At 35.7% G+C, this 23,701-nt stretch overlaps 1 protein-coding gene across 1 annotated transcript in view; it reads left to right on the top strand.

Moving 5' to 3' along the window:
- LOC132753651 (uncharacterized) overlaps nt 1-19,593 on the top strand; it is a 33,286-nt gene extending 13,693 nt beyond the window's left edge. Inside the window, exons 2-5 of the mRNA XM_060744145.1 lie at nt 263-1,012; nt 16,630-16,654; nt 19,130-19,429; nt 19,586-19,593. Of these exons, the coding sequence (XP_060600128.1) occupies nt 572-1,012; nt 16,630-16,654; nt 19,130-19,429; nt 19,586-19,593 (774 nt within the window). The 5' untranslated portion in view covers nt 263-571. The remainder of the gene's footprint in view (nt 1-262; nt 1,013-16,629; nt 16,655-19,129; nt 19,430-19,585) is intronic.
- The last annotated feature ends 4,108 nt before the right edge of the window (nt 19,594-23,701 follow it).

Below are 23,701 nucleotides of genomic sequence, written 5' to 3'. Positions count from 1 at the left end.
TTTTCTGTGTGTTGCCAGATACACAAAAGCTTGTCCGGACTTATACTCCTCATAAACTACTGGTGCAATTTCATCCAAACTTTACAGGAATGATCAGTACCCATTTTAGATGTGCACTGTCAGTCTGTCACAAAACTTATCCCAACATGAAATTGGCCATCATGAGGCGACACATGTGATCACTGATCGCTCTTGTTAATTGTTTGCTGTGAGATACATATGTATACATGTATATGTTAAATATGAAATGCATGTATTTCAGGTGCCTGATTACAGACTTGTTTGTGACGCATTTAGTTTTTGCAGAGAAGCCTTGAAAACTGTGTATTGCCCCCTTTACAGTGAAAAATAGACCAAACTGGATGAAAATGATTAACACCTGGAAAACTGCTAGGGGCCAGAAACTGCTCGGAAACCAGTAGGCCTACTGAAATCAAGTTGATTGATTTCGGTATCATAAAGAACTAATATTTTGTAGTTTGGAACAAATTGCTTGTATGCCTACCACTTTTAATGTAGAGTGATACCATAGGTATAGCAAATTAGGAAGAGCTGTTAATGGAATAAAACTATGGCTTATCATTGTAATATTATTGCTGATGGGGATATATCGAAACAGTCTGAAATTTTACCATTCGTTCAATTTTTAGAAAGGAAAATAAATGGATGGGGTTATAATTGTTACATCCCAGACAGAGACTTTCCACCAGGAATGTCAATTTTTGAACAACATAGTAAAATGCATTCAGAGAATAAAGTAACTTTTGTAGCTTTAACATCAACGAGTATTAGTGGAAACTTTCGATACATGATTGAAATGTTATTAAATTACCAACTCCACTCATCTCATTCAGACATAAAAAGACCTACACTTGTACCGGTGTATTTAAATATTGACCATTTGAATCACCCAGTTTTAGATGTGATTAAACCTGTCCGAATATATGGATCAAAGGAAGATGAGTGGGAAGACTCAGATTCAAATAGCAGAGCTTTTAGTCAACTAAGAGAGGTAAGTTTTATACTTGTCACATATTAGTTTTGAACTACTTTTAACATATTCTACCAGCCAATTTTGCTATTTTGGAAAAAAACAAAACAGGACAACCATCAAACAGGGATGGCCTAGTCAAATATATTGGCATGCCAAAGCTAGATTCTGGGATATGATTGTTCTGAGACAGAATCAAACTTCTAGAAGGAAGATCTATACTGCCCATGGATAGGCAAAATAGCACAATAGTCAGCAGTATTTTAAAAACATTGACATTGAATATTTGGACATTGACATTGAAAATTTGGAGTCAAGAGTGCAAAACCTGACCTCTTATACTCGCTGTAATCCTTTTATTATGCTCCCCAAAATTTTTTTTGTGTCCAATCTGTATCTTTAGAACTGGCAGAAGGAAATTGAAACTACATGGCAGAATTCTTAACTATAATGAGACGTTGAAAGGTTTGACCTTTCTCTGGTCAAGGTCAAGATCTATATCTTTAATGAATTTAGCGACTTTTGTTCAACACATAAAGCGACCACTTTAACGTGTCAATTAATTGTGTTTTTAGAGAATGCCGCCTCATAATGTCACAAGTGTCAACAATCAAAATACTGAATCAAAGCACAGATGGCGCTGAATTTGTTTGGGTCTCAGAATGTAAGAAAGGTGCAGGTTGTGAGATTATATGTTTAGTGCCACCAATGCTTTCCAGCGTTTTAATTGTAGTAAATTGGCTATAAGACTAATTGCAACACTGATATTCAATCCAATGTTTATTTGACTTTAACAATTTAAAAAAATGAGTTACCTTTACTGGGATTTGAACTCCAGACCTCTCGCTTCCTAAGCGAGCCCGAAAACCCTTCAGCCACGGTTAAATTTATATGTGAACGGCCTGAAGAAAACCATATTATTCTAAATTAGGGCTTGTAACGACTTTTAACTGTTGTTTAACACAGATGTAAATAATCCTGAAGTTTACTTTAAGCATGTATATTTATAAAGAATCAAAGGGCTGCAAGTTCTGTGGTATTTTCTGATCTTTGCAATCTAAATCGTACTGTATATCTGTATGCATTTTCCTGTATAAGTTTATTTTTATGTATTATAATTCATTTTGTAAGGCACATACGGAATTTTGCATAACTAGAGTTGCATCAAAAAATCATTTATGTACTTTTTTTACGACAGCCACACTTTATCCTTGTAAATCATGGCTACTTCCTTAACAAAAACACTTAAAAAAAGAATTTAACCAAAAAAAAAATTTCATCGACTGGGATTCGAACTCGAGACCTCTCACTCTCTAAGCGAGCGCGTTACCACTGTACCACGGAGAAGTTATACACAGATTGTCTGAATAATATCAAGTCATTCTAAATTTAGAACTTCCATTGCATTCAGGTTTGTAATCCTTATCAATTTCGAGGTATTTTGTTCAGGGTAAACCTGTTGTTTAAAATTGAAGTAAATATTTTAGCGAAAATTCTCACGCCCAAACAGTCCAACATGTAGAATCTATATATTCCACTACTCGGTTTGTGTAGTATTCGGTAATCTACATGGCTAAAAATAGTATTTTCATTGATAAAATCATATTCATCCGCGTAATTTGTGATTGTGCATTTATTGACAATTCTATAAGCCAACGCTATTGTTTAACTTTAAATGTGTTGTAATTTGTTGGATACTTGTAACAAAATAAAATATTTCTTTTTTTTAAATCGCTAGTTTTAAGCTGTTATGAGAACTACTTGTTGTTAGGTTTGTCGTAAACTTCTGTGTCAGAGATTGAATGTCCGCTTTGTATTTAGTTATTTTCGATCAGAAAATACAATAAAACAATATTAGAAATCTTCGACCATTCGGGAATTACTTTGCTTGAAAATTGATGCGCCTGTCTTTGACCATCTTTACGCAGTGATCTCCCCTGAATTTTTCGGCTTTAGTGTACATACAAAAGGGAAGTAACCGCTTCAAAAAAGTGGACTACTTTCGGCATTTGCAATTAACAACATTAGCCTCTGAAATTTCGCTACCATTATTTGTTTGGTCTGACGACCCAAACAAATAAAAACTGTATTTCCCAAACCGTTTTAGTGTTATAATGCATATCAACTTAAGTATAAGCCTGATGTGTATTATCCAATCATATTGATTAAACAATGCAAGGCTCCGCCCCTACTGAGATGGTGTATATGCTTCGCTTGTTGATATTTAGACTGCATTGAATTGACCTTGAACTTGATCAGCAATTAAATGAATCTTTACAATTAGATGTATACTGTAAAATGATTATTATTCGTGGGGCACAAATTTTTTTGTGGTTTTAGTGGGTAGGTCCATCCATGAATTTAAGATCCAACAAAATTTTATCCCAATAAACACTTCTTGCTATGTCTGTATTCTATATATTACAAACATGCATCAGCGCTTCTTCCGCTGATTTTTGTGTAATGAATTTATTGAAGCGCTATGTGATACGTAAAGATAATGTACACGCAGTAAGTAAAATGCGTGGTGATTAAGTGTAAGATTACTTTGCGTTAGGTTATTTTTTTTTTCAAGATGAATTTAAGAACCAACGAAAATACCCATTTTGATAAAACCACGAAATTTCATGCCCACGAATATAAGTGACTTCGCAGTAGTTTGTTTATTTCAAATGAAAAAATGCACAACAGAAAACATCTTCACTTATCAGGTTTTTCGGAAAACAACAGAGAAGTTAAAAATTTCTGGAAAATGTCAAACATGTACGTAATGGATCAATACTGTTTTGTCAATAGATATCAGAAAGTTATAATGTGGGAGCATATAGCGTTGCACTTGTCCGTCCGTCCGTCAGTCAGTCTGTCATTCCATCAGTCCGTCCGTCAGTCCGTCCGTACGTCCCAAAATCTTGTGAACGCAACTCCTCTTAAACCGGATGGCAGATTTTGCTTAAACTTACAGGGATGAACAACCTTAATGTGTAGATGATAGTAAAGGAAGGAATTTTCGCTGCGATCAAATTTAACAGAATAATGGCCCTTTGTTGATTTTTTCACTAGATACTATGTAGAAATTTTGTGAACGCAACTCCTCTTAAACCGGATGGCAGATTTTACTTAAACTTACAGGGATGAACAACCTTAATGTGTAGATGGTAGTAAAGAAAGGAATTTTCGCTGCGACCAAATTTTACAGAATTATGGCCCTTTGTTGATTTTTTCACTATATACTATGTAGAAATTTTGTGAATGCAACTCCTCTTAAACCGGATGGCAGATTTTGCTTAAACTTCCAGGGAAGAACAACCTTAATGTGTAGATGGTAGTAAAGGAAGGAATTTTTGCTGCGACCAAATTTAACAGAATTATGGCCCTTTGTTGATTTTTTCACTCTATACTATGTAGAAATTTTGTGAACGCAACTCCTCTTAAACCGGATGGCAGATTTTGCTTAAACTTACAGGGATGAACAGCCTAAAGATGTTGATGGTAGTAAAGGAAGGAATTTTTGCTGCGACCAAATTTTACAGAATTATGGCCCTTTGTTGATTTTTTTCACTTTATACTATGTAGAAATTTTGTGAACGCAACTCGTCTTAAACCGGATGGCAGATTTTGCTTAAACTTCCAGGGATGAACAACCTTAATGTGTAGATCGTAGTAAAGGAAGGATTTTTTGCTGCGACCAAATTTAACAGAATTATGGCCCTTTGTTGATTTTTAGTTTTCAACTTGTTGCACATGTAGTCCAAAAAATATTTGACCTAGAGTCATAAGATTGACAGAACAGTGGCGTGTGGGGGCATCAGTGTCCTATGGACACATTTCTAGTTTACATTAGCATCCATTTAGATAATTGGAGCATTCTAATTATTCAATATTTATATAAATGAAGTTAAAACATTCCCACCTCGAAAGAAAGATGTGGTATTATAAATTTTGACTTTTTTTACTGTTTTTTCTTAAGAGACTGTTTCATTAAGCGACCATTTTGGGTGTTTAATACACGCTTGACTGTATATTAATTGAGACGGTGTGCAGAACACAAGTTAAATTGGCCCCACCCTGGAGCTTAATTGAATTATATAGACCTATACAGGAATTTGTGTCTGGTCTGTATCTTTTGAACCGGTGGAAGGAAATTCAAACTTAACTTAGCAGAAATGTTAATCGTAATGAGACGATGTGCAGGTTTTATTTTCCTCAGGTCAAAGTCAAGGTAACACTTAGTCATTTTGTATCAATTTCAAAATAGTGTTTTCCTTCTGTTTCAATAAAACTGATTATATGAAATTATTTGATAGATGTATTCATATTATTAGCATAGCGCAGTTTAAGAATACCTCAGGTCAAGGTCAAAATTGGCCCCGCCCCGGTGGGATCATTGATTATCCTGATATATCTATTGTGAAAACTTATAAAATCTTCTTTAAAAAAACCCCAAAGAGCTAGAGCTTAGATTTTAGATGAAATATCTTCTTGTGAGTGACTACCAAGTTTGTTCAAATAAAAGCCCTGGGGTCAAAATTGGCTCCGCCCCGAGGATCATTGATTTTCCTTATATGTATATTGTGAAAACAAAAAAAATCGTCTTTTAAAAAACCCAAAGAGCTAGAGCTTAAATATTAACCATGAAACATTTTCTAGAGAATGTCTACCAAGTTTGCCCTAGGGTCAAAATTGGCCTCTTCCTAGTGGGTCATTGTCTATTGTAGAAACTTAAAAATATGTCTTTTAAAAAGCCTAAAGAGCTAGAGCTTAGATATTAAGCATGAAACATTTTCTAGTGAGACTCTACCAAGTTTGTTCAAATAAAAGGCATTGGTTCAAAATTGGCTCCGCCCTGGGGGTCATTGATTTTTTTAATATGTATATAGTAAAAACCAAAAAAAATCTAAAAAAAACCCCCAAAGAGCTAGAGCTTAGATATTAAGCATAAAACATCTTTTAATGGATGTCTGCCAAGTTTATTCAAATAAATGTTCTGGGGTCAAAATTGGCCCCACCCCAGGGGTCATTGATTATTCTTATATGTACACATCTTTTGGAACCTTTGTTTTCCCTAAGCAATGGCAATCATTGATGTTTTTAAAAATGCACTATTTCAGATACAAATATGAACTTTCTGATATCTGTTTTAGATTTAGATTTTATATTTGCCTTTGTTTATAGATTACAATAGTACTAATAATATGTTCCTTGTCATGGAGAGCTTTACAAACAGGTTAGTGATTTCATTCAGGGCCATGATGGCCCTATTGCTAGCTCACCTAAGGACCAATTGTTCTCAAGGTGTGCTTTTCTGATGGCCCAGTGTCCGTTGTCCAGTGTCCGTCCGGGTGATTTAAGAGAAGTAGGTGGCCATCTAACTGTAAACAGAACAAAAGAGAACAATAGAGTTCATTCTGTAACAATAGAATAAAGGGTCATGGCCCTCTATTAAACAAAAGAAAATAACAAAAGAAATGGCCCCTTAGTCCATTTTATTGGGATGTCCATGTCAACAATTTCTTTAAACAACTTGTCTTCCTAAACCACAAGGTCAAATTTGTTGAAACTTTGCAGGGATGTTCCTTGCATGAAGCTCTACCAAAGTTGTTCAAAATATTAAATTCTATTTAGAATTCTGGTTGCCATGGCAACCAAAAGATTTTTTTTAAAAAAATCTTAAAAAATCTTCATGTAAAAGACTGATAGAGCTAGAGCTTAAATATTTGGCATGAAACATCTTCTAGTGAATGTCTACTAAGTTTGTTTAAATAAAAGCTCCGGGGATCAAAATTGGCCCCGCCCGGGGGTCATTGATTTTCCTTATATGTATATAGTGTTTTCTTGTAAAGCAAAAAAACAAAACTGGAGCTTAGATATTTGGCATGAATCATCTTCTAATTGATGTCTACCAAGTTTGTTCAAATAAAAGCCCTAGGGTCAAAATGGCCCCGCCCCATGGTCATTGATTTTCCTTATATATATATAAAGTAAAAACTTAAAAATCTTCTTTGAAAATACAAAAGAGGCAGAGCTTAGACATTTGGCATGAAACATCTTCTAGTGTATGTCTAAAAGGTTTGTTCAAATTAATACCCTAGGGTCAAAATTGGCCCAGCCCTTGGGGTCATTGACATTCCATATATGTATATAGTAAAAACATCTTCTGCTGAAAATCAAAAAGAGGTAGAGCTTAGATATTTGGCATTAATTATCTTCTAGTGGATGTCTACCAAGTTTGTCCAAATAAAATCCCTAGGGTCAAAATTGACCCCACCCTAGGGGGTCATTGTTGTGCCCCCACGTTAGTGGCGGGCATTTAGATTTACCCTTGTCCTTCCTTCCGTCTGTCTGTCCGTCTGTTCACTTTTGTGTCGCACGTAACTCAAAAAGTATTTGACCTAGAGTCATGAAACTTTACAGGAATATTGATCAGCATGTGTAGTTGTGCACCTGGGTATTTTCGTCTGGATATTTTTAGTATTTTCAGAGTTTTTGCCCTTGACTTAGTAAAATTTTGCAATTTTCAACTTGTGTCGCACGTAACTCAAAAAGTATTTGACCTAGAGTCATGAAACTTTACAGGAATGTTGATCAGCATGTATAGTTGTGCACCTGGGTTTTTTTCATGTGGATATATTTAGTATTTTCAGAGTTATTGCCCTTGACTAAGTAAAATTTTGCAATTTTCAACTTGTGTCGCACATAACTCAAAAAGTATTTGACCTAGTAGAGTCATGAAACTTTACAGGAATGTTGATCAGCATGTGTAGTTGTGCACCTGGGTATTTTCGTCTGGATATTTTTAGTATTTTTAGAGTTATTGCCCTTGACTTAGTAAAATTTTGCAATTTTCAACATGTGTCGCACGTAACTCAAAAAGTATTTGACCAAGAGTCATGTAACTTTACAGGAATATTGATCAGCATGTGCAGTTGTGCACCAGGTATTTTCGTCTGGATTTATTAAGTATTTTCAGAGTAATTGCCCTTGACTTAGAAAATTTTTGCAATTTTCAACTTGTGTCGCAAGTTACTCAAAAAGGATTTGACATAGTCATTAAAACTTATGGGCAGGTTGCTCAGCATATTTAGATTTGCACCTGGGGTTTCGCTTGTGGATTTATCCAGTATTTGTAGAGTTATTTCCCTTGACTTTGTAAAAAGATTGACAGAACAGTGGCGCGGTGGGGGCACCCGTGTCCTATGGACACATTTCTAGTTTTTAGCTCGACTATTCGATAAGAATAAGTAGAGCTATTGTAGTCACCCGAGCGTCGGCGTCGGCGTAACCACTTATGTTAAAGTTTTTGTAATAGTTCAAATATTTACAAAGTCCATTGACATATGGCTTTGAAAGTTTGCACACTTGTTCACCATCATGACCCCAACCTGTAGACAGGAGGAGGTAACTCTATCAAGCATTTTGACAGAATTATGCCCCTTTTTCGACTTAGAATTTACGTTAAAGTTTTTGTAATAGTTCAAATATTTTTAAAGTCCATTGACATATGGCTTTGAAACTTTGCACACTTGTTCACCATCATGACCCCAACTTGTAGACAGGAGGAGGTAACTCTATCAAGCATTTTGACAGAATTATGCCCCTTTTTCGACTTATAATTTACGTTAAAGTTTTTGTAATATCTCAGATATTTTCATAGTCCATTGACATATGGCCTTAAATCTTAGCATGTACTTGTTGACCATCATAACCCCAACCTGTAAACAGGAGGAGGTAACTCTATCAAGCATTTTGACAGAATTATGCCCCTTTTTCGACTTAGAATTTACGTTAAAGTTTTTGTAACACCTCAAATATTTTCAAAGTTTATTGACATAAGGCTTTGAAACATGTTGAAATTTTATGCTCTTCTTTGAGAGCATAAAAGGACTCTCTCCAAGGCCTATAACTGTAATATGGATTTAAAGAAAAAATTTGCCTTTTTCTCTACTGACAAAATTTTACCTTTTAATCAAGGTTTTTTTATATATCAAGCACTTAGAATAGTCGAGCGTTGCTGTCCTACCGACAGCTCTTGTTTCTTATAATTTTTATGCCCCCACAATGTGGGAGCATATAGCGTTGCACTTGTCCGTCAGTCCTTCCGTCAGTCCGTCTGTCAATCCGTCAGTCCGTCCGTACGTCCCGAAATCTTGTGAACGCAACTCCTCTTAAACCGGATGGCAGATTTTGCTTAAACTTACAGGGATGAACAACCTTAATGTGTAGATGGTAGTAAAGGAAGGAATTTTTGCTGCGACCAAATTTAACAGAATTATGGCCCTTTGTTGATTTTTTCACTAGATATTGTGTAGAAATTTTGTGAACGCAACTCCTCTTAAACCGGATGGCAGATTTTGCTTAAACTTACAGTGTTGAACAACCTTAATGTGTAGATGGAAGTAAAGGAAGGAATTTTTGCTGCAACCAAATTTAACAGAATTATGGCCCTTTGTTGATTTTTTCACTATATACTACGTAGAAATTTTGTGAACGCAACTCCTCTTAAACCGGATGGCAGATCTTGAAGAAACTTACAGGGATGAACAACCTTAATGTGTAGATGGTAGTAAAGGAAGGAATTTTTGCTGCGACCAAATTTTACAGAATTATGGCCCTTTGTTGTTTTTTTTCACTATATACTTTGTAGAAATTTTGTGAATGCAACTCCTCTTAAACCGGATGGCAGATTTTGCTTGAACTTACAGTGATGAACAACCTTAATGTGTAGATGGTAGTAAAGAAAGGAATTTTTGCTGCAACCAAATTTAACAGAATTATGGCCCTTTTCTTATTTTTTCATTATATACTATGTAGAAATTTTGTGAACGCAACTCCTCTTAAACGGGATGGAAGATTTTGCTTAAACTTCCAGGGATTAACAACCTTAATGTGTAGATGGTAGTAAAGGAAGGAATTTTTGCTGCGACCAAATTTAAGAGAATAATGGCCCTTTGTTGATTTTTAGTTTTCAACTTGTGGCACATGTAGTCCAAAAAATATTTGACCTTAGAGTCATAAGATTGACAGAACAGTGGCTTGTGGGGGCATCCGTGTCCTATGGACACATTTCTAGTTATGCCCCCACAATGTGGGAGCATATAGCGTTGCACTTGTCCGTCCGTCCGTCAATCCGTCAGTCAGTCCGTCCGTCCGTACGTCCCGAAATCTTGTGAACGCAACTCCTCTTAAACCAGATGGCAGATTTTGCTTAAACTTACAGGGATGAACAACCTTAATGTGTAGATGGTAGTAAAGGAAGGAATTTTTGCTGCGACCAAATTTAACAGAATTATGGCCCTTTGTTGATTTTTTCACTATATACTATGTAGAAATTTTGTGAACGCAACTCCTCTTAAACCGGATGGCAGATTTTGCTTAAACTTACATTGATGAACAACCTTAAGGTGTAGATGGTAGTAAAGGAAGGAATTTTTTGCTGCGACCAAATTTTACAGAATTATGGCCCTTTGTTGATTTTTTCACTATATACTATGTAGAAATTTTGTGAATGCAACTCCTCTTAAACCAGATGGCAGATTTTGCTTAAACTTCCAGGGATGAACAACCTTAATGTGTAGATGGCAGTAAGGGAAGGAATTTTTGCTCTAACCAAATTTAACAGAATTATGGCCCTTTGTTGATTTTTTCACTAGATACTATGTAGAAATTTTGTGAATGCAACTCCTCTTAAACCGGATGGCAGATTTTGCTTAAATTTACAGGGATGAACAACCTTAAGGTGTAGATGGTAGTAAAGGAAGGAATTTTCGCTGCGACCAAATTTTATAGAATTATGGCCCTTTGTTGATTTTTTCATTATATACTATGTACGCAACTCCTCTTAAACCAGATGGCAGATTTTGCTTAAACTTCCAGGGATTAACAACCTTAATGTGTAGATGGTAGTAAAGGAAGGAATTTTTGCTGCGACCAAATTTAACAGAATTATGGCCCTTTGTTGATTTTTAGTTTTCAACTTGTGGCACATGTAGTCCAAAAAATATTTGACCTAGAGTCATAAGATTGACAGAACAGTGGCGTGTGGGGGCATCAGTGTCCTATGGACACATTTCTAGTTTATGTATATATTTAAAACTTAAAAAAATTTTCTTCTGACAATCCAAAAGCTTCTTCTAACAATTCAAAAGCACTATAGATGAGAAATTTGGCATGAAACATCTTCTAGTGAATGTCTACCAGGATTGATCAAATAAATACCATATGGTCAAAATTGGCCCTGCTTTAGGGGGGGTGGGGGTCATTGATTTTCCCTATATATACATGTATATAGTAAAAACTTCTTGTGAAAATCCAAAAGAGCTAGAGCTTATATATTTGGCATATAATATGTTTAGTGGATGTCTACCAAGTTTGTTGAAATGAAAGCCCTAGGTTCAAAACTGGCTTGACCTCAGGGGTCATTGATTTTCCTTATATATATATATATATATATACAATCCAACCTCGTTTATTCCAAGTGCCTGGGACTGAATATTACTTCGAATAATCGATGGGTTCTAATAATCGAAATCGGAATATTGTGATAGACGAAAACTACTCCACTTTGACCAATCATAGCAACACTACCTTTTACAACACACTTACTTCCTGTAATCAATTGAGAAAAATAAATATTTAAGAAAAGATGTGTAAAAATTATTGTATTGACATTGACGACATAAATACTTGCATTTTATTCTACATTATGTATCATTTCGTTTCGCACAAAGCCTTGATAATGGCCAGTATTTACAGCTAAACTCTGGTATTTTGGATTTGGATAAAGGCTCTCGTGTAGCGTTACAATTAATGAAAAAAATGGTTTGGATGTTTTGACAAATTTACATATACTGTATGCATGAAAATTATTGCTATCATCTTCACGCAATAAGAGTAACAAAATCGGACACGGTGCATTGCTTTTCATTTTCGGTAATCAAAGTTGATTAAAGAACACACAAAGAGTTATTATCATGATTGTCTAATTGCACACATGACTGTTGATTTTTTTCACAAGTCGACCGGTCAGCGAGTGGATCTGCGCCAATTAGTCTGGCTTCGACTAATAATTTGGCTGGTTTCGAATAATAAGTGTGAAATTCTTTCATAATTGTAAAATTGGGACCAAAATTTTACTTCGAAAAATAGGAGGTATTCCGATAATGTATTTCGAATAATACTCTAGTATTTATATTGATTTTTATAGAGATAAAAACAGGACCACCGACCTACTTCCGATAATGCCAGGTATTTGAATAAAGGGTTGTCGAATAACTGGGGTCGGACTGTAGTAAATTTTAAAAAAAATCTTCTTGTGAAAAACCGAAAGCACTATAGATAAGATATGGCATGAAATATCTTCTAATGGATGTCTACCAAGTTTGTTCAAATAAATGCCCTAGGATCAAAATTGGCCCCGCCCAGGGTGTCATTGATTTTCCTTATACATGTACGAGGGGTGATCCAAAAATTTGTGGACAATATGTGTATCTCCATAAAGTGACGTCCTACCGAGGTGAACTTTTTGGATATTATTAATCAATGTTTTTTTAATAAATTGACCAAATTTTAAAACACCAATTGCATTTTTTATCTATATGTGACAACATTTAAACATTAAGTATCAAAATCGCGGCGCAGCGTACTTTTTCTCTGTGATGTAAATGTTTTTTTCTCATTTAAACACATGTAAAACCTGTGCAAACAAAGAAAATTGCGGGAAACGTTATAATAACGTTGATTTGATGTGTATGACGTCATTCTGTCAGTATCAGAAGACATTTTGATGTTGCGGTTATTGTACGCTCGTGCTTTAAAACACAGGTGCTAAAAACAGCTTTATCAAAAATGGACTTCACGGATCCAGCAAAACTTCCGACAGTTATACAGTTCTGTGTAAATCTTGGAAAGACGCCTGGCGAGACAAAAACAATGATCGAAAGTGTGACAAATAAACCGTCAGTGTGTTGTTCTCTAGTTCTCAGCTTGGAGCAGAAGTACTCAGTCATTCACCATATTCACCTGATCTTTCCCCGTGTGACCTCGCCTTGTTTCCCAGGTTAAAGAAAGAGTTGAGAGGGAAACGTTTTGACAATCTGGACGAGTTGAGAGGAGCCACCCAATGCATACTGTCATCATTCAGCCAGGAATGGTATTCGAGTACATTTAGAGACTGGGTCCGCCGCCATGAAAATGTGTGCAGGTTAAAGAGGAATACTTTGGAAAGTTATAAGGCAAAACAGTAACATAGATTACTTCCTATGATACCATAACGTGGTTTGTGACTTCGTGAGCTGCGCCGCGTTTTGTCATGTCTATGTATATAAACTGGTGCAGAATCGTTAATTCTTGTACAATCTTTACAATATTTTGAGAATTTGTCCACAAATGCTCACTTAATAAGATACTAGAATTTCATGTGATTTGCTTTATTATGCCCCCACTTCGAAGAAGAGGGGGTATATTGCTTTGCACTTGTCGGTCTGTCGGTCCGTCGGTCCGTAGACCAAATGGTTTCTGAGTGATAACTAAAGAACCCTTAGGCCTAAGAACTTCAAACTTGGTATGGTGATTGGTCATGACCAGTAGATGACCCCTATTGATTTTGGGGTCAAGGGGTTAAAGGTCAAGGTCACATTGACCATGTATGTTAAAACGATTTCCGATCAATAACTAAAGAACGCTTAGGCCTAGGAACTTCAAACTTGATATGGTGATTGGTCATGACCAGCAAATGACCCCTATTGATTTTGGGGTCAAGGGGTTAAAGGTCAAGGTCACATTGACCTTGTATGTTAAAACGGTTTCCGATCAATAACTAAAGAAGGCTTAGGCCTAGGAACTTCAAACTTGATATAGTGATTGGTCATGACCAGCAGATGACCCCTATTGATTTTGGGGTCAAGGGGTCAAAGGTCAAGGTCACATTGACCTTGTAGGTAAAAACGGTTTCCGATCACTAACTTAAGAACCCTTAGGCCTAGGAACTTCAAACTTGGTATGGTGATTGGTCATGACCAGCAGATGACCACTATTGATTTTGGGGTCAAGGGGTCAAAGGTCAAGGTCACATTGACCTTTTAGGTAAAAACGGTTTCCGATCAATAACTAAAGAACGCTTAGGCCTAGGAACTTCAAACTTGGTATGGTGATTGGTCATGACCAGCAGATGACCCCTATTGATTTTGGGGTCAAGGGGTCAAAGGTCAAGGTCACATTGACCTTGTAAGTAAAAACGGTTTCCGATCAATAACTAAAGAACCCTTAGGCCTAGGAACTTCAAACTTGGTATGATGATTGGTCATGACCAGCAGATGACCCCTATTGAATTTGGGGTCAAGGGGTCAAAGGTCAAGGTCACATTGACCTTGTAGGTAAAAACGGTTCCTGATCAATAACTAAAGAACCCTTAGGCCTAGGAACTTCAAACTTGGTATGCTGATTGGTCATGACCAGTAGATGACCCCTATTGATTTTAGGGTCAAGGGGGTCAATGTCATAGTGACCTTGAACTTAATGACCGTTTCTAACCAATAACTCAACAACTCAAGTTGCCTTGGTTGATATTTTTATGTGCTTTTGGTATACACATTTGAAGGTCTTATGTAATATAACAACTTGGCTGTCATTAATGAGGCCTATGTGATTCATAAAATTTATGTATATATTATTTGGTAAGATTTTTAATAACTTTAATTGCTGCACACAACCTATGGGGTCACAATAATTATTACCTTGTGACTAGTCATGACCAGTAGATACTAGATTACCCTTATTAATTGCTTGTTCACTGGGTCAAAGTCATGCATAATAACCTGATCACATGACAAAATGGCTGCCGATAGGGGGCATACATGTTTTACAAACATATCTTGTTACTTTTTGTTTTATGCAGCGTGTCCACGAATTTTTGGATCACCCCTCCTATAGTCATGTATATAGTAAAATTTGAAAAATCTTCCTATGAAAATCCAAAAGAGTTATAGCTTAGATATTTAGAATGAAACATGTTCTAGTGCATGTCTACCATGTTTGTTGAAATAAAATTCCTAGGTTCAAAATTAACCTGACCCAAGGGAAGTCACAATTCAATGGTTGTTTTCCTTCTCTTTTTCTGTCACCTTTTTATTGTGTCGCCTTGAAAAGGTGACATATAGGGGTTACTTTTGTCGGCGGCGTCTGTGTCGGCGGCGTTGTCGGCGTCGTCGTCGGCGCCACCTAAAGCTTGTCCGGAGCATAACTCAGTCACTATAAGTCTGATTGACTTCAAACTTGGTATGCATGCTTCTTTCAATAACCCGAAGTGCAGTGCACAAGGACCGGTACTCTGCAGTTCTTATTTTTTGAGTTATTGCCCTTTGTTAATTTTCATACTTTAATTTTGTCCGGGCCATTTCTCTAAAACTAAAAAAGCTATGGACTTGAAACTTCATAAGATGATAGATCTCATTAAGAAGAAGTGCAGTGCACAAGAACCGGTACTCTGCACTTCCTAATTTTTGAGTTATTGCCCTTTGTTAATTTTCATACTTTATTTTTGTCCGGGCCATTTCTCCTAATGTATAAAAGCCATGGACTTGAAACTTCATAGGATGATAGGTGTCATTAAGAAGAAGTGCAGTGCACAAGAACAGGTACTCTGCATTTCTTATTTTTTGAGTTATTGCCCTTTGTTTATTTTCATACTTTAATTTTGTCCGGGCCATTTCTCCTTAAGTATAAAAGCTATGGACTTGAAACTTCATAGGATGATAGATCTCATTAAGAAGAAGTGCAGTGCACAAGAATTGGTACTCTGCATTTCTTAATTTTTGAGTTATGGCCCTTTGTTGATTTTCATACTTAATTTTTGTCCAGGCCATTTCTCCGAAAGTATAAAAGTTATGGACTTGAAACTTCATAGGATGATAGATCTCATTAAGAAAAAGTGCAGTGCATAAGAACTGATACTCTGCATTTCTTATTTTTTGAGTTATTGCCCTTTGTTGATTTTCTTACTTTATTTTTGTCCTGGTCATTTCTCCGCATTTCTTATTTTTTGAGTTATTGCCCTTTGTTGATTTTCTTACTTTATTTTTGTCCTGGTCATTTCTCCTCAAGTATGAAAGCTATGGACTTGAAACATCATAGAATGATAGATCTTATTGATAAGAAATGCAGTGCACAGATATGCTGCTCTGCACTTATTATTTTTTTAGTTATTGCCCTTTGTTATTTTTCATATTTCATTTTTGTCCTGGCCATTTCTCCTAAACTACATTGTTCACAAGGCGACACATCCGACTCGCGGAGTTCTAGTTAGCTTACCTCTCACTTAGTGACAGGCTGAACTGTTAAATTAAATGGCTGCCAGAGCTAAAATTAGAAAACAACAACATCTAAACCACTGGTTCAATTTTGAAATAATTTTACACAAAAATTACCTTGGTGAGAGTACACAAAATTGTTCAGATTAAACAGTCCTTTTTTTCAAATTGTGATTCTTGGGGTGAAATGGGGCTCCAGTTTGACCTTTTGACCAATTTTTTGGGTGAGTGATCCAGGGCCCTCTGGGCCCTCTTGTTTTATTATTGTGTTTCCAATTAAATTCATGCATGATTTTCTATATTCTGTAACATTTCATTTTAATTTTTTTTCTATTTAAGGTTTTGATGAAGTACCATCCTCTAGGTATGTTTGTCTTAATTTGTTTCTCAATTTTAATAAGTGTTATTGTGCCCCCACTTTAGGGGGAGCATTTAGATTGTCTGTCTTTCTGTACTATTTAAGAGAAGTTGGGGACCATGTAACTGTAAACAGAACAAAAGAGAACAATAGAGTTCATTCTGCAACAATAGAATAAGGGGACATGGCCCTCTATTAAAAAAAAGAAAATAACAATAGATATGGCCCCTTAGTCCATTGTGGTGGTACGTCCTTCCTCATTTTGTGTTGCATGTTGCTTAAAAAGTATTTGACTTAGAGTCATGAAACTTTACAGGAATGTTGATCAGCATGTGTAGTTGTGTGTAGTTTGACTCAATTGTCATCAGACTTGGTACAGATGCTTGTCTAGGTTATTACTTGGATGAGTTCGAACATGGGTCATTTCAGATGAAAAACTAGGTCACAGCAGCTAAAAAAAAAAAATCTTGTTCACACTTTAGTGGCTACTGTTTTGATACAGATATCCTGGAAATTGGTCTGAAAGTTTGTTTTGATGATTTCTAGGTCAAGTTTTGAAGATGGGTCACCTGAGGTCAAAAATTTGGTCACACTGCTCAAATATGGAAAAACCTTAACACTTTTAAAGAGGTAATATTTTTGACTCGACTGTCATGAAACTTTGTTAGGATGCTTGTATAGGTTACTGCTGGGATGAGTTCGATGGGTAAGGGTGAGGGATTTAGGACCATGTTGGCCCACTTGCTTGTTTTGTGAAGTACAGACATCAAATTTGGACCGTCGATGTGATTTCTGATGCGCAATTTGCATTTTGATATCAGCTGACCTGCTTTTGATATTATTGATATCATTTTACCTACTTTCTCGCTTTTTGATGTACAGACATGAAATTTTGACCAAGGGCCAAGTTGAATTTTGTTACTAGCTCACCAGAACCGAAGGTTCAGGGTGAGCTATTAGTATCAAAGGGGGATGCTCCGGCGTCAGTCGTCCATCAATCTGTCGTCATGCATCAACAATCATCTTATTCTCTGAAACTGCTAGGCAGATTTACTTCAAATTTGATCTGTAGCATCCTGTGACAGTCACACTTAAATTTGCTCATGTCATTTCAATTGGCCCCTTTTAGGGGTCAGCAGAGCTAAAAATAAAAAACCTTTAAACATCTTCTACTATAGAACTAATTGATGGATGATCACCAAACTTTGTGTGTAGCATTCTTGGGTAGTTTTTTTTATCAAGTTTGCTTATATTAATTTGATTGGCCCCTTAAAGGGGTCGCCAAAGCTTAAAATACAACAAAAACCTTTAAACATCTTCTCCTACAGAACTAATTGATGGATGATCACCAAACTTTGTCTGTAGCATTCTTAGATAGTCTTTTATCAAGTTTGCTCATATTAATTTGATTGGCCCCTTTTAGGGGCCGCTAAAGCTAAAAATAGAAAAACCTTTGAACATAATCTCCTATTGAAATAATTGATGGATGATCACCAAACTTTGTCTGTTAGTCTTTTTTTTAAATTTGCTCATATTAATTTGATTGGCCCCGTTTAAGCTAAAGCTTAAATGCCCCAGTTCATGGCATTTCTTCAAATTATAGTTGAAAGATATTCTATGCTCAAATTTTATGTAAGAATATATTGACAATGTATAATTTCCCACACTGAAAAGCAGTAGTTTCTGGTGAGGGACTCAAGGCCATCATGGCCCTCTTGTTTAATACAGATTTAAAATTTGGACCTGGGGGTGTACTTTTTTATGCTAAATTTTGATATCAGCTGACCTACTTCTGATATTTTTGATATCCCTTGACCTACAATAAAATGATGGGTCAAATGAGCGATCTGGGGCCATCTTAGGCCCCTTAAGTTGATAATGCTTGTCTGATATATAACTATCAAACTACCGGTACATAGAGGATATTTGTTTGTTTTGCATGCAAGATTGAAATGTATTTCATATTTCACTGAGGGAACACCAGATGCAATATTTTCACAAGTGGCAAAGCTGATGATCAGGAAATATATTTCAATCTTATATGTAAAACAAATGAATTTTCTTTTTATTTCATGCTTTTTAAGTGATTTTTAGCATTTTTACTGATTTTGCCACGTAACTTCGTGAAATTCTCATCATATCATGATGTCACATCATTAATTTTGAAATATGGTTCTATTAAATCTTTTCTAATTTTCTTATTAAATATACATGTAACATGTATTATAGTAAACACTGGAAAGCATGAAATAAACATATGTATTTCATTGAAGCTTTACACAGTTGATGAGATTTAAGTGAGAGGAAGTGCAGTGTCAAAGAACCATTACTCTGCATTGCTTAGTTGTTTTAGTTATCTCCTTTTATAATTCATTTGTATTTTATTATGCTTGTCAGCAGAATGACTTAAAAAGAATTAAAGGTATTTAATGATTATGCTTGTCCAAGATCTATAATGCTACCTTATTTTTAATACTCTAGCAAAACCTGCATCTAAGGAGGATCTGAGTAACATATCAGAATGCATTGGTTCCAATTGGGAAATGCTAGCACCTTTCCTTATAGAGAGCAACTCAACAGCTACTGTAGAGCACATAAAAGAAGTTTATGAAGTAACTTCACAGCGTGTGTATGCTTTACTTAACAAATGGCGTACAGAGACAGATGACCCGTCATTGGCTCATTTATTTCACTCTATGTACCAAGCTGGTACGTCTGTGACAATTGATTGGTACAAAATTGCTTACAAACTCAAAGTTTCTATACAGGATATACAAGCATGTAAGTTGCAGTTTTTCAATTTTTCTGTTGCAATTCAATATTTAATATCTTTAATAAATACAAAATATTTTAGTTTAGTTTTAAAATCCATATGAGTAAAGCTGTTTCTAATAATAATAATAATGTAATTTTAAGATTTATTAATATTATTTTCAGCTCACTAAAACAAAAGAGACATTGTGATGTCAGGAGTAATGGTTAATGTTCTGAAAAATTGGGCCCCTTTTAAGGGTTGGCAGAACTAAAAATAAAAAGCCATTAACCATTTTATTCTCGGGACCAATAGATTGATAATTGGTGGTCAGCTATCAACTTAGTAAACTTTGGCATGAAACATTAATTTGTGGGTGCCCGTCCCTAGATTTGCCACTAAAATGCCACCCTTTTCAATGGTGGAGTATTTAGACAATTTTCCACCAATAATGCCACCAAAACGCCACCAAAACGCCACCCAAATCATGAAAATGGTGAAAATTTTGAGCAGGACTGATGTTATATAATTTTCCAGTTAATTTCACCTTTTTTACACTAAATGCCACCAATGAGTGGAAAATTGGTGGAGTATTTAGACAAACTTTCACCATAATGCCACCATTATGCCACCTTAGGGTGGCAAACTCATTTTCCACTAGATGCCACTTGTTTCCACTTATTGCCACCATAATGGTGGAAAATTGGTGGAGTATTTAGACAAATTTCCACCATTATGCCACCATTGAGTGGCAAACTTATTTTCCAATGCCACTTATTTCCACCTTTTGCCACCATAAGGGTGGAAAATTTGTGGAGTATTTAAACACTTTTCCACCATTTTGCCACCAGATAGTGACAAATTCAGTTTCCACTAAATGCCACCTATTTTCACCCTTTCAGAAATTTTCCACCTTGTGGGTGGCAATAGCTGGAAACTGCTTGAAAGTCACCCTGTACCCTAAATTGGAAACAAACAAATTTTAAAAATAATCCTTTTTAATGTTTCCATATGAAATTATATATTGTCTCAAAAAATAGCAAAACATTAGTCCATTTATTTTCTTCAGTTTATCTTGCTATTCCTGGACGGCTTGAGTTCAGTCCTTTAGGTTGTCGGCAACTTTTCGAACGCACAATCTAAAACAAAAAAAATTATGAATGATTAATACAATAATTAAAAACATAAGCTTACATTTTTATATGACTATTGGATATTTCTATATTCAATTTGAGTGCATAGATATGATTAAAACACTTTAAAAAAACAGCACTGCAGACGTGGAAGAATCAGACTTTTCTTATTTACTCCAAGGCGGGAAATATATGCAGAATCAAAAATGATATTTTCATTCAGTTCATTAGTTACCTTCCAAGAACTTAAGTTTTGCCTTGTCTGCACAAGAAGGTCTGGCGTCAGACTCTCTGTTCCCTTTCCTCATACCAAACAATGAGCGGCCTTTAATCTCTTCTATATTGAATAGCATTCTGAAGAGCTTTGCTGTACCTTTCTCTTTTGAGGCATATGGCTTCTTTTCTGCCATCACTTGGTCCTAAAATATGATTAACAATATCAAATAAGTAAAGACAGACTTTTCGAGCGCACAATCTAAAACAAAAAAAATTATGAATGATTAATACAATAATTAAAAACATAAGCTTACATTTTTATATGACTATTGGATATTTCTATATTCAATTTGAGTGCATAGATATGATTAAAACACTTTAAAAAACAGCACTGCAGACGTGGAAGAATCAGACTTTTCTTATTTACTCCAAGGCAGGAAATATACGCAGAATCAAAAATGATATTTTCATTCAGTTCATTAGTTACCTTCCAAGAACTTAAGTTTTGCCTTGTCTGCACAAGAAGGTCTGGCGTCAGACTCTCTGTTCCCTTTCCTCATACCAAACAATGAGCGGCCTTTAATCTCTTCTATATTGAATAGCATTCTGAAGAGCTTTGCTGTACCTTTCTCTTTTGAGGCATATGGCTTCTGTTCTGCCATCACTTGGTCCTAAAATATGATTAACAATATCAAATAAGTAAAGACAGAAAATGATTATCAATATCTAATATGTAAAGACAGAAAATGAAACACTTTTATAAGACCTTAGTATATGTATACAACTCTAAAAATTTAAAATAAGAAAGAAATAAAGAAATACAACACATCAACACCAGTGCAGGTTGAGTAATTACTTTAACTCACATGCATTAGTCAACCTATTTCGAATATCTGATACATACTGAAGCAAATTTAAAGATATGTCATCTTCAGACAGGAATTTCTCTTTTAGAAGTTTTAAGGGTCCTGACGGACAGTGTGACCAAATACTAATTCAAAAGGGCTGAAGCCAAGAGATTCCTGAACAGATTCTCTTACAGCAAATAACAATAAATGGATGCCTTCATCCCAATCTTTTTCAGTGTCAAAACAATATGACCTAATCATATTTTTCAGAGTCTGGTGAAATCTTTCTAAAGCACCTTGACTTTCAGGGTGATAGGCTGAAGACCTATATTGAGTAATTCCTAACTCATGCATGACCTGCTGGAAAATACCAGACATAAAATTTGACCCTTGATCAGACTGTACTGATTTAGGTAAACCAACAAATGTGAAAAATTTCACAAGAGCCTTGACAATAGTTTTGGCTTTAATATTTCTTAAAGGAATAGCTTCAGGGAAGCGCGTAGAAGCACACATTATAGTTAATAAGTACTGAGAACCTGATTTAGTTTTTGGTAATGGACCTACACAGTCAATAATAACTCTACTAAAAGGTTCATCAAATGCAGCAATAGGGGGGGGGTGGCATATAGTCGTCGGGTTGTCCGAGCAAACATTTGATATTTATGAGCTTCATTCCGTAGTTAAATAAAGAACAAAAACTCATCAAATTCAAATTAAGTTCTATTTTTTTTGTTTTTATGAGCTAATTTTGCTTATGGACGTTGGTCCAGGTGGTGTTTATGAGCTGATTTGCCTCATAAACATCAAAAGTTGGTACATCCGTCAGTCCGTCCGTACGTACTTCTCGAATTCATGTCCGGCCGATAACTTTGTATTTTGAAGTCGGATTTTACAACTATTTCATAGAAATGATCACCATATTGAGATGATGCGTCGCATGCAATTTGGGTTGCTACCTTGAAGGTCAAGGTCACAGCATGTCCTTGCAGCAAAATCGTGTCCGGCCTATAACTTCTTTATTTGAAGTCAGATTTTACAACTATTTCACAGAAATGATCACCATATTGAGATGACGTGTCGCGCGCAACATTTGGGTCGCTACCTTTAAGGTCAAGGTCACAGCATGATCTTGCAGCAAAATCGTGTCAGGCCCATAACTTTGTTATTTGAAGTCGGATTTTACAACTATTTCATAGAAATGATCACCGTATTGAGACGATGTATCGGGTGCAATATTTGGGTCACTATCTTGAAGGTCAAGGTCACATCATGACCTTGCAGCTGAAAATCGTGTCCAGCCCATAACTTTGTTATTTAAAGTTGGATTTTACAACTATTTCACAGAAATGATCACCATATTGAGACAACGTGTCGCGCGCAACATTTGGGTCCCTTCCTTGAAGGACACAGCATGACCTTACAGCAAAATCGTGTCAGGCCTATAACTTCATTATTTGAAGTTGGATTTTACAACTATTTCACAGAAATGATCACCATATTGAGACAACGTGTTGCACGCAACATTTGGGTCAATACCTTGAAGGTCAAGGTCACAGCATGACCTTGCAGCAAAATCGTGTCCAGCCAGTTATGTGAAGTTGGATTTTACAACTATTTCATAGAAATGATCACCATATTGAGACAACGTGTTGCATGCAACATTTGGGTTGTTTCTTCACTTTGAACTTTGTCTGTGACATAACTCTGACACTACAAGAGGTATGACGTCCTGTGTCCAAAACCTATTCGGGGAGCAACATCCGGTTCAACCGGCTCTTGTTTTACTATAACTTAATACATAATTATACATACATGTAGTTGATTTTTCTTTCATAGATTTGTCTTCCTTACTGCCTCCAGTATTTTATAAGTTGAGCTTCGCTGTCTCCTGTGACAGCTCTTGTTTAGTTATCTCCTTTTATAATTCATTTGTACATTATTCTGCTTGTCAGCAGAATTACTTAAAAAAAGTATTGAAGGTATTTGATGATTAATTTTGACCAAGATCTATAATGCTACTTTATTTTTAATACTCTAGCAAAAGCTGCATCTAAGAAGGATCTGAGTAACATTTCAGAATGTATTGGCTTCAAAAAGGGGG

Source organism: Ruditapes philippinarum, unplaced genomic scaffold (genome assembly GCF_026571515.1).
Source record: "Ruditapes philippinarum isolate M1 unplaced genomic scaffold, ASM2657151v2 ctg6541_1_1_1_1, whole genome shotgun sequence".
NCBI lineage: Eukaryota > Metazoa > Mollusca > Bivalvia > Venerida > Veneridae > Ruditapes > Ruditapes philippinarum.
This window is presented reverse-complemented; position numbering and strand designations above follow the sequence as displayed.